The sequence below is a fragment of the Danio rerio genome, chromosome 4 (assembly GCF_049306965.1).
Source record: "Danio rerio strain Tuebingen ecotype United States chromosome 4, GRCz12tu, whole genome shotgun sequence".
Taxonomy (NCBI): domain Eukaryota; kingdom Metazoa; phylum Chordata; class Actinopteri; order Cypriniformes; family Danionidae; genus Danio; species Danio rerio.
Window position 1 is genome coordinate 72,557,501 of NC_133179.1, and position 11,567 is coordinate 72,569,067.

At 40.9% G+C, this 11,567-nt stretch overlaps 2 protein-coding genes across 6 annotated transcripts in view; both read right to left on the bottom strand.

The window, feature by feature from the left end:
- LOC100334356 (solute carrier organic anion transporter family member 1C1-like) overlaps positions 1-9,653 on the bottom strand; it is a 30,891-nt gene extending 21,238 nt beyond the window's left edge. The window contains exons 1-4 of one of the 4 annotated variants that reach the window (XM_073948380.1): positions 8,742-8,848; positions 8,498-8,596; positions 1,353-1,442; positions 1,098-1,239 (exon numbers count right to left, since the gene is read on the bottom strand). In XM_073948380.1, the coding sequence (XP_073804481.1) occupies positions 1,098-1,239; positions 1,353-1,436 (226 nt within the window). In that variant the 5' untranslated portion in view covers positions 1,437-1,442; positions 8,498-8,596; positions 8,742-8,848. Of the gene's footprint in view, positions 1-1,097; positions 1,240-1,352; positions 1,443-8,497; positions 8,597-8,737 lie in introns of all 4 variants that reach the window. The other 3 variants (XM_073948379.1, XR_012402517.1, XM_073948378.1) reach the window with 3 other exon arrangements.
- Positions 1-11,567, bottom strand: part of tmem19 (transmembrane protein 19) — a 1,055,620-nt gene that overhangs the window by 273,197 nt on the left and 770,856 nt on the right. The gene's annotated exons all lie outside the window — the stretch shown is intronic.

An 11,567-nucleotide genomic window follows, 5' to 3' on the forward strand; every position in this document is an offset into this window, starting at 1 on the left:
ATATATATATATATATATATATATATATATATATATATATATATATATATTAAAAATAATAATAAATAAAAGCCTGGGTGCTGTTACGAGCTCAGATTTGGTTGACCAATCAGAGGAAAATGGGCATTTCAGCACCGCCTACATGTGTATAATGAATTTTAAAGTCGCTTATCCATTTTCCTAAATTAAAAAAACGAAATTAAGCCAAAACCTCTGTTTTCGTTTTTTTTTTTTTTTTTCCCGTGAGCAAACGTAAAATAGAAAAACGTTTTTTTTCACTTTCTTTTTTTTTTTGATAACGGATATGGATTGGTTGGAAGATACCCTGATTAGTCAAGACACTTGTGTTTTAAATTCGAAGTTGCCGATTAATAGTTATAACATTCACATAAACGATATGACAGACACAACTGTGTATGGTAAATTTGCCCTAATTTATTTCAGTTCTGTGGTACAACCACATGTCTCAGACCTAGCAGTACAAGTTCAAATCCCCGCACTTTGACTTTCGTTAATCCTTTTGCGATATTTTAGTCGCAAAACTTAATTTGTGGACTTATGGAATTTGTAAATGAACCTGTGTGCGAACTGTCAGCCTGATCTCACGCAAAAAACGTAAGTATTTTACGTTTTGCCAGTTTAGTGACTAATTCGTACAAATTCGTATGAGTTTAGTCATACGAAGTTGTACGATTTTAAAAGGAGGCGTGGCACGTAAGTATTTTACGTTTTGCCAGTTTAGTGACTAATTCGTACAAATTCGTATGAGTTTAGTCATACGAAATTGTACGATTTTAAAAAGGAGGCGTGGCACCTAACCCCAACCGAGATTGGGGGATGAGCAAATCGTACTAAATTGTACAAATTAGATCGTACAAATTCATACGAATTAGCCACTAAATCCAAAAGTTACGAATTGCCGTGAGATTGCGTTGGAACTGTTGGGGAAGGGTGATGCAATGGGGAGTGCAAGAGATTCAGCTTTTCCTCTCAGTGCTGTGTTTACATTACCTAACCATATCAAGATATCAAATTTTCACATTTAAATTAACAACCTCTCGACTTTTGATACTTATTTACCCTCATATTCAACTCACCCATTTCAAAGCTGCCATCAATGATGCCAACGGTGGAGCTCGGGATCTCGAACCGCCTCTCAATCTGAGTGATGGTGCTTTTGCTGTAAGACCCCGTCAAGGTTTTAGAGAAGTAACAGAAGGCGAGTGCGCCGATAAAGATCTTTACAGGCACAAGGATGGAGAAACGATTATTATTATATAAACATTTACAGAAATAGTAATTATTTTTATTAAATCAAGTTTCAGCTAATAGTAGTTTCAGCCATATCTTGCCTTCAGCTTTTGAGAGCAGCATTTGGTTTGAGATGTTTTCTGATTTCTTCCTGAATATAGTATCCCATTTGTCCTTTCTTCCATGATGAACTATTGGTTAAGAAAGAAGAGAAAATCCGATGGAAAAAGACAAGTCTGAAAGTCAAACACTGAAAACCACAAATACCAAACTTCACTGGTGGATCCAGGGGTGTGGCCAGAGGGGCACTGGCCCCAGTTGAAATCTGCTTGACCCCTGTCAGTCTTTGCTGATTTATATGTAAACTTGGACATAAAGCTGCATTTAAATGCCTGAGGACAGTGGCGTAGCGAACAGGGGCCCCGCGTCGTCGCGATTTTCAATAATTGAAAATCCGGCAACCGCAATAATCAAACTCTTGGGAACAACTGTGGTCGGAACCAAAGTTCACTGGTCTGAACTCCTCTCAAGCGGTGGACTACTTCATTCTGATTGCTTGCCGCCGAACCGCGTTACAGCTCATACCATAAAGTTGACTTGATTTCAACTCTCCTCGACGCTCACACCCAAGACGCACCGCGCTGATCCTGTCACATCCGTCAGTGACCACCTGAGGGCGCTGTAGTGCACTAGGACTTGTAGGCACTGCAGCGTCCCAGTAAAGAACTACATTCTCATACATACCATGTGCACACACCGGAACACCTACACTGACCTGTCATCTCATCTGTTCTGTGTTACCGTTGATTATCTGGACTATATATTCAACCATTCCACCTTTGTTTGTCATCGCGTCGTTTGTCTACATTGTCTTTCTGGTCTTCCATGTCTCGCTTGTTCCTAGTGCCCCAGTAAGTCTTGTATTCATAGTTCGTTGTTACTGATCGCGTTTTTGTATTTTTGCTAAAGTCCCCTGCTGAAAAATCTAGCTTAAACCAGCCTAGGCTGGTTGGCTGGTTTTAGCTGGTCGACCAGGCTGGTTTTAGAGGGGTTTTGGCCATTTCCAGGCTGGTTTCCAGCCATTTCCAGCCTGGTCTTAGCTGGTCAGGCTGGGAGATAACCAGCTAAAACCAGCTTGACCAGCCTAGCCAAGCTGGGAGTCCAGCCAAAACCAGCTATATCCAGCTTAAACCAGGCTGATCAAGCTGGTTTTAGCTGAATTTGGCTGGTAATTTTCCAGCCTGACCAGCTAAGACCAGGCTGGAAATGGCTGGAAACCAGCCTGGAAATGGCCAAAACCCCTCTAAAACCAGCCTGGTCAACCAGCTAAAACCAGCCAACCAGCCTAGGCTGTTTAAGCTGGATTTTTCAGCAGGGTCTAGTTTGTAGTGTTTGTTTTGAGCCTTGTCTCTGTTTTAGTTTCTGGTTTTGTTGTTTGTTTGTTACTTTGTATTTTGATCACCTCATTGTTTCACTGTAAAGAAATATCTGCACTTGGATCCGCACCCTTTTGTTTTTGTTCCTGTTTTGATCATGCTAACGTGACAGATCCTCGCCACCGGTTCCTATTGAAAATTAATGACTTTTGGCTACTTTGACGCTCTCGACGGTTTGTGATCGCTCTTCAGTTTGTGAAGGCTTCCACCCCGCCTGCCTTCCCCGCTTCTCAATTTGTGATCACTTCCCCGCGTTGCCCCCCCCTTTATCAGGGGGCCCCGTCAGTGATCCCTGCAAGGGAGCCTCCGCATTTTGCGCTACGCCACTGCCTGTCGAACACTATATGATACTTTGACTTAAAAAGTAAAACTTTTACTTAACAGGGATTAGAACGGCTGCAATGCTGCTTGGTATGGTTTGTTTTTAAACAGAACAAAATTGGCAGTCACATTAAATGCGCCTCTGCAAAAAATGAAACATATCTCGGATGTAGCTATGTTTACAATGCATAAAACGTTCATATAAAACATACGTTTTTTTTTAATCGTTCACACGGCAACTCATTCAGTTTGGTTGAAAGAGACGCAGGACAAGTTCTTAACAAAATAAAAACGGAATATGTCGTATTTAACAATCTCAGACACTCAAAGGAAGGTTTTACATGATTTAAAGAATTACTAATCTGTGGTTGTTAAACTGGCCGATGAGGGAGGTTCAGTTGTTGTGATGGATATTAAAAATTAGGTCCCGCTTTATTTTGATGGTCAGTTTGTTGAATGTAGTTACATTGCATCTGCATGCCAACTGATTCTCATTAGATTATAAGTAGACTGTTATGCTGCGTTACACCAGATGCGGAACGCGCGTCAAGCGCGAGTGATTTACCTGTTAAGTCAATGCAAATGCACAAAGAGACATCTTGCGGGGCGAATGGCGCGATACACGCGACTGGCGTGGCGCGAGTTGAGCGTTTTGTACCATAGACGCGCGTTTCGCACGAATCACTTGAGTCCGAAAATCTGAACTTCAACGGACATTCGCGCCGCGTTAACCAATCAGGAGCTTGCTTTTGTGGGGGCGTGATTGTGACGTATCGCCTGTTGTCGGTGTCCCAGGGGAAATCCTCCAGCCGACACCGACAAGAAGTTCATCAAACTGGGCTTGGCTCAGTCAGAAGCACCGCTGAAAGTCTCCGTCATCCAGGTTCAGTTTCTGGAGGAGTCTATGAGCTCATAGAGCTGGGTGCACCTCTGAAAGGATGCAGTGGACTCAGACACTGCTCTAAACGTATCGATGCTGTTTTTCAGTCTTCATAAAGCACATAAACACTGTTATTTTCTTCATAAAATCCACGTTAGCCCTTTAGCTATGAAGCTAGAGTCACAGGGCAGACAGAAACCCTGCCCAACAAGTGAATCCGCGTCTGTTCTGAAGTGAATTTGACACGCGAATGAAGCGAGTAAACTCAAATGTTCACGTGGCTATTTACGTGCGAATAGCACGATTTATCCGCGCGTTCCGCGTCTGGTGTGAACACAGCATTAGGTAGGGGTTACTGTAAGTTGACATCAGTAGTGTGGTCCTTAAAAAAGGTGGTGTTGTCAGGGTTCTGGCATTCTGGTCTTGTAAATTCTTGTTTTGGTGGCAGAGTCCGAACACTAGCTCTGTCTAGTCCTGTCCTGTTGTGCTCGGCTCAAGTTTTCTTGGGTCGAGCACTTGTTTTGTCATTGTGTGCTTCTGTATGAGTGCCATTTGTGAATGCGCACGGTCGCTTGATGCGGGTGCGTGGGGTCCTTGCGTGTTTGCAGGTGCGCGCTCCTGTCCGGGTGTTCACATTCGTCTGTCAGCGTGGCGTTTCATTCCCAGCGTCTCGGTCCAGTTGGTTTCGGTTTTGTTTGGCGATGGGATGAAACATGCACTCTGCATGTGTGAGAGCACGGTAAGTGCTTTCATTCACCGTGTACTCGTGTCTTCCGTTCAGTCTTCTGTTTGTGTTGTGTTTGGCACATGGTGCGTGTTTACATGCACCACATGCTTGTCATGAACACGCGGTTAATGAGTTCTCTCATTGCCTGCGTGTTCTTGTCTTGTTTTACGTGAGCGCTTGTCTTGTGTTTTCTCTTTGTATCATGTGCACTCCCGTCTATCGTCTAGTCCCACCCTCCTTGTTAACCCATTATTAGTTTATCAGATTCAAATGATTAACACCTGTTTGTTCACCTGTCCCTGCTGAAATAAACAGCTTAAACTAGCCTAAGCTGGTCAGGCTAGTTTTAGCTGGTCACCCAAGATGGTTTCAGCTTGTTTCCCAGGCTGGTCATGGCTGGTTTGTCAGGCTGGTTTAAGAGGGGTTTTGGACACTTTTTAGGTGGTCTTAATTGGTTAATTTGGTCTTAGCTGGTCAAGCTGGTTTTAGCGGGTAAGGATGGTTTTAGAGGGGGTTTGGCCACTTTTTAGCTAGTCTTAACTGGTCAAGCTGGGTTTAGCTGGTCTAGCTAGTTTTAGCCGGTCAGGCTAGTTTTAGAGGGGTTTTGGCCACTTTTTAGCTAGTCTTAGTTGATAAGGTTGGTCTTAGCTGGTTTATAAGGGTTTTGGGCACTTTTTTGTTGGTCAGGTTGGTCTTAGCTGGTTTTAGTGGGTCAGGCTGGTTTTAGAGGGGTTTTGGTAACTTTGTAGCTGGTCTTAGTTGATCAGGCTGGTTTTAGCTTGTCAGGCTGGTCTTAGCTGGCTGGTTTTAGCTGGTCAAAACTAGCCTGGCCAGGCTGAGAGACCAGCTAAAACCAGCCTAGCCAGGCTGGGAAACCAGCAAAAACCAGCTTGACCAGGCTGAGAGACCAGCTAAAACCAGCCTGGTCAAATTGAGAGACCAGCTTGACCAGGATGGGAGACCAGCTAAAACGAGCTTGACCAGCCAAGCCAGGCTGGAAGACCAGCTAAAACCAGCTACTTCCAGCTAAACAGACAAGCCAACCAGCTTAGGCTGGTTTTAGCTGTTTTTTTAGAAGGGGTGTATTAATTGAATTCTGCTTTATATTCTCCTCATGTCTGCTGTCCTGTGACATGTCATCGTCTATTCTCCTCGTGTTCCTGCTTCAGTCTTGTCTCGCCAGCCCAGCTAAGTTTGTTTGTGTTTAGTAATGTTTTCCCCTTCGGGGTAGTTTGTTTTGCCTTTTTGTTTTGTTTGTACTTTATTATTAATAAAATCCATATTATTTTTTGCATTTGAGTCCTCGTTCCCTCATCCTTCCTGAATCGTGACAGGTGTACTATTACCTACCCAACCCAAATTTCACAAGTAGGCAAAGAAACACCAAAAGTCAATAGCCCCTTTCACACAGTGATAGCGGTAAATATATAGAAAATTTGCAGAACGACTTTACCGGTATATTTAAAAAAGCGCTGTTCACACAGGCGAGGACGTTACGGAATTTTTCCAGAAAAGACCGTTCACACATCAATTCCAAAATACCGGTAAATTGTGACATCATTCACCACAAATGAGCTTTAAACGGCTGCGCCTGAATTTGAAAACATTTGACTACATTACTAACTCTGTGGATGGATCAGTATTGTGAACAACTTCGATGAAAACGTATGGAGGATCACTTTCGCATGTCGAGATGTTCATAATATGTGAGTGTTTTGGCGCTCACAGGCTGTTTCGCAGGCACATCAATAAGCATCTTATCGATGATTATTTACACGGTTGGCATTAAGATGAACATATAAATGTTACCTGACCAATTTCTAGCAGCTAAACGCGTCTGGGAAAATATTCGAAGGCTTTTATTCTCATAAACCGCGCGGACGTAAATGCGTCTGACTTTTGTGATTGGCTAAAGCAGACGTCTCACGTCAGCACGTTCTAGACGTGGACGCGCTCTTTCCGGCAATCTTCCTTCTGCATTCACACAGCGCAGCATTCCGGCAAATTGCCGGTAATGTTACAACTTCTCTTTCTGGAAAATAGCCAGAACGAATTTACCGGTATTTTCAAAAAGGACCTGTTCACACATACACACCTTTCCGGAAAATTGCTGGTAATTTTTCAGAAAGGTCTGTATGTGTGAACGGGGCTAATGATTCTTTGATCCATTAGCAATATTTGAAGTCAGAATTATTAGCCCCTCCCCATTATTTACATAGAGATGAGATATTAAAACTATTATGTTAAAAATGTGTCAAAGAAATCTGCTCTACAGTAAACAGAAATTGGGGAAAATATAAACAGGGGAGCTAATAATTCTGACATTATATATATATATATATATATATATATATATATATATATATATATATATATATATATGTATGTATATATATATATATATATATATATGTATATGTATGTATATGTATGTATGTATATGTATGTATATATATGTATGTATATATATATGTATGTATATATATGTATGTGTATATATATATATATATATATATACGCACACACACACACACATACACACTGTACAAAAAATTATGTTTCAAGACAGCTACTGTATATCAAGTATTGTATGTTGTTAAACTATAAATTTAAAATATATATACATTTTTTAATCAGGAAAACAAAGCACACATTTTCAAAACCCGAATACTAGCCTATGCTCAATTACATCCACCCCCCCATGTATTAAATAAAACTGCCACTTTTTAAATTCGAAATGGCGTAAATATAAACGTATTGAAAGAAAAAAAACGTACAGGCTAATTTACAAATTTCTCCATCATTAATAGAAGTCATAATAGAAAACAATTTTTAACCAACACGTTTCACTCTGACGTCACTCGATATGCAGTTAAAATGATATGAGTGCATTCGCAGAGCGATTCTGTCACTGCGTTTAATCCTGCGCATGAATGTATTGTATGATTAAACGCCACATGCACTGCTATGTGTTCTATGTACATAATTAAGTGTGAAATAAACAGAGCAATATGTTCGTTAAGAGTTACATTTTCGCTGATGATGAGGGGAGCGCTGAGAGAACAGATCCGAATGAAATCCGAAATCCGAATGCTTCTCCATGACCCATTGGGGTACAAGTGCTTCTATAGCAGGGGTGGCCAACCCTGTTCCTGGAGATCGACCTTCCTGCAGATTTCAGTTGCAACCCATATCAAACACACCTGCCTGTAATTACCACGTGGTGTCCAGGTCCTAATTAATTGGTTCAGGTGTGTTGGATATGGGTAGCAACTGAAATCTGCAGGAAGGTCGATCTCCAGGAACAGGCTTGGCCGCCCCTGTTCTATAGCAAGGTACTGCAAATATGCAGATATTATATAAGCTAAAATGTCTGTTGAATGAGCAGTATCAGCAGATATTAAGCAGACAGTCTACTAATACTCAAATGGACCATCAAAATAAAGTGTTACCCTAAATTATGACCAAGAAGTTCAACTTCTGTGCTTTTATACTAAATTAAAAAGTGATCTACGTTACAAGGCTTTCTTCAAAGTGGTGATACAGGTATCAACGAATTTGACTTTTTAGAAGTTGACTATCCAATCATACTGGTTATATATATATATATATATATATATATATATATATATATATATATATATATATATATGTATTTATATATATATACAATATATATATATATATATATAGATCTTTATGTATATTATTTATATATATATATATATATATATATATATATATAATATACATAAAGATCTGGTCTAATTACATTTGATTGTTTTTTTGAGAGCTAAAGTTCTTTTGGTCCATTTCTATAGCAAAACGTTGCTGCATGAAACAAAACCCTGGTCATTTTTAGCCCTATATAGACATTATTACCGTATTGCGCTAATCCTGTGTCCTATGACGATGTCCTTACAACAGTCTCTAACTCTTCCCATGTGTCATTACGGAAATCCTCCTGATAATCTGTTAGCGCTAGCAACAATTGAATAATAACAAAGAACTGTGTGTTATACTTTGCACCCCATTTAAATTAACACCAAAATACATTCAAATATACAAATACACCACTGATTGTAAAAACTTGATCAGTGTTTTACGGTTTTATATTAGCACTCACATGTCCAGAGTCGTCTTCACATAACTGGTAATGTAGTTGTTGAAATTTCCCCAAAACCTCTGAAGCACCTTTCCATTTGCTCATAGGTGTTTTACTGATCTTTATGTAGCAATGAGAACTGCTTTAACCCTTTTGTTGTCCAAGGGGTGGAAAAACACATTTACATGCAGCAGGTTTTAAACAAGTAATTTAAATGATGCAAATTATAAAAAAAAATATGGAAATTTTTAGTTGCAAAATATAACGTATGGTATAAAGCAGGGGTGGCCAATCCTGTTCCTGGAGAGCCACCTTCCTGCAGATTTCAAGTGCTACCCATATCAAACACACCTGAACCAATTAATTAGGACCTGATCACTGCGTGATAATTACAGGCAGGTGTGTTTGATATGGGTAGCAACTGAAATCGGCAGGAAGGTCGATCTCCAGAAACAAGGATTGGCCAGCCCCGGTATAAAGGATGAGCTAAAATTCGATGTTTAAATAGGGGTAGGCTAAAAATAGATTGATCAGAGTTGCAAGGTTGATATTTTTGGGGATTCCGCTCATAGCGGTCATGTATGCATTATATAAATCCACCATTTTGAGTTGTCATCCCTGCTAAAAATTCCAGTTTTAACCAGCCTAGGCTGGTTGGCTGGTTTTAGCTGGTCAACCAGGCTGGTTTTAGAGGGGTTTTGGCCACTTCCAGGCTGGTTTCCAGCCATTTCCAACTTGGTCTTAGCTGGTCAGGCTAGAAAATGACCAGGTAAATCCAGCCAAAGCCAGCTTGACAAGCCTGGTTTAAGCTGGACATAGCTGGTTTTGGCTGGGCTCTAAGCCTGCTAGGCTGGTCAAGCTGGTTTTAGCCGGTCATTTCCAAGCCTAACCAGCTAAGACCAGGCTGGAAATGGCTGGAAACCAGCCTGGAAGTGGAAGTGGCCAGCCTGGTTGACCAGCTAAAACCAGCCAACCAGCCTAGGCTGGTTTAAGCTGGATTTTGCAGCAGGGATATCATGTTTTTTTTTTCACACAGCTAAAGATCCGCTTCATGGCGAAATCGATAGTGAAGGCAAACCATTCAAACAGATTCTGCTACCATTTGCTGTGCTTTTAGTGTAGAATGCTATTGGTGTGCTAAGAACAGGGGATGTCCAGACTCGGTCCTGGAGGGTAAAGTTTAGTCTCAACCCCAATCACACACACCTGGGCTAGCTAATCAAGCTCTTACTAGGCCAGGGGTGGGCAAACTCGGTCCTGGAGGGCCGGTGTCCTGCACAGTTTAGCTCCACCTCTAATCAAACACACCTGTTTGTAGATTTCTAGTGATCTTGAAGACACTGATCAGCTTGTTCAGGTGTGTCTGATTAGTGTTGGAGCTAAACTGTGGAGGTCACCGGCCCTCCAGGACCGAGATTGCCCATCCCTGTACTAGGCTTTCTAGAAACATCCTTGCAGGCAAGTTGGAGCTAAAATCTGCAGGACACCAACCCTCCAGGACCGAGTTTGGACACCCGTGACTAAAAACAATACAACATGAACAAACATTGTGAGAGTGAATCTGTCAAAATAATATAGTTGTCACTAAACTTTTCCATCGAAAAATCTGACATGACGTATTGCCCAATCGATCTGGTCAGGACTCACAGGTTATAATACTCTTGATCTTCACAATCAGTTAAAGCTAGTGATGGGTCATTCATGAACGATTCGTTTTTTTTTAAAACTGGAACTGCGAGTCCTCTCAGGGAGTGATTCGTTCATCTGTGCGTGCGCACATTTGTGCAGGTGGTATCGTTAATTTCAAGTCTTCATCACATTGGCAGAAGCCAATCATACGCGTTTAGAGCCGGAAAAAGAATTGATCCGCTCCCCTCTCGAGTCCTCTATCGGGTCTGAGTCACTCATTCATCACGGGCCAATCATGTGCGTTTAGAGCCGGAAAAAGAATTGAACCGCTCATCTCTCGACTCCTCTGGTTTGAGTCATTCTCTCACGTGATGAACGAACGATCATGGCTCATATCGGCTTAGACTGTGCATTGATTAAGATTATATGTGACTGTCAGTGTAACGTGAATGAACCCCTGACATTTGAAGACTTGAAGAGGTGAGCTGAGCAAACAGACAACAACACCTTCATAGACAAAAGAGCAGGTAAACATTGAATTATTATTTTCTTCTTCTTATATTCTAGTTATTACTTATTTGTCGTACAATCAACCTTTTAGGCTAGCTGTAGATGTGTTTGGAAGCAATTCGTAACTTCTTAATAATATTTTGGCAAATTGAACCACATGAACGAAATGACTCGAAAAAAGATTCGTTCATCTTGATGAACGAGACTCAAAAGATCCGAGTCAGTAAAATGATCTGAACTCCCCATCACTAGTTAAAAGCCTGATGCAAAGAGTTCTAGCTGCAAGCAGATTTAGCCACAGGGAGACGATGTTACGGTTATTTAAATTTGGTGAACTAATATCCACTCGATCCAGTTTATGCAAACACTTCACTGAAGTACAAAGTGAAACTATTCTTTTTCTTTCTGAAAGGGATAGCTCACCCAAACTCACTATTAACCTCAGTTGGATCCAAACCTTTATAGGTTTCTTCATCATGTTGAACACAAAAGAAGATATTTTCAGGAAAGCTGAAAATCTGTAACCACTGGCCTCCATAGTGGGAAGATGAATACTACGGTATTGAAAGTACATAAATACTTTTGCGTTCAGCAAAAGAAATAAAGTCAAACATGTTTGGAACATGTTAATGGTCAATAAATGATGACGTAATTTTCAGTTTTGAGTGAACTGTCTCTTACACTATAATCATTTCTGCGTGTGTCATA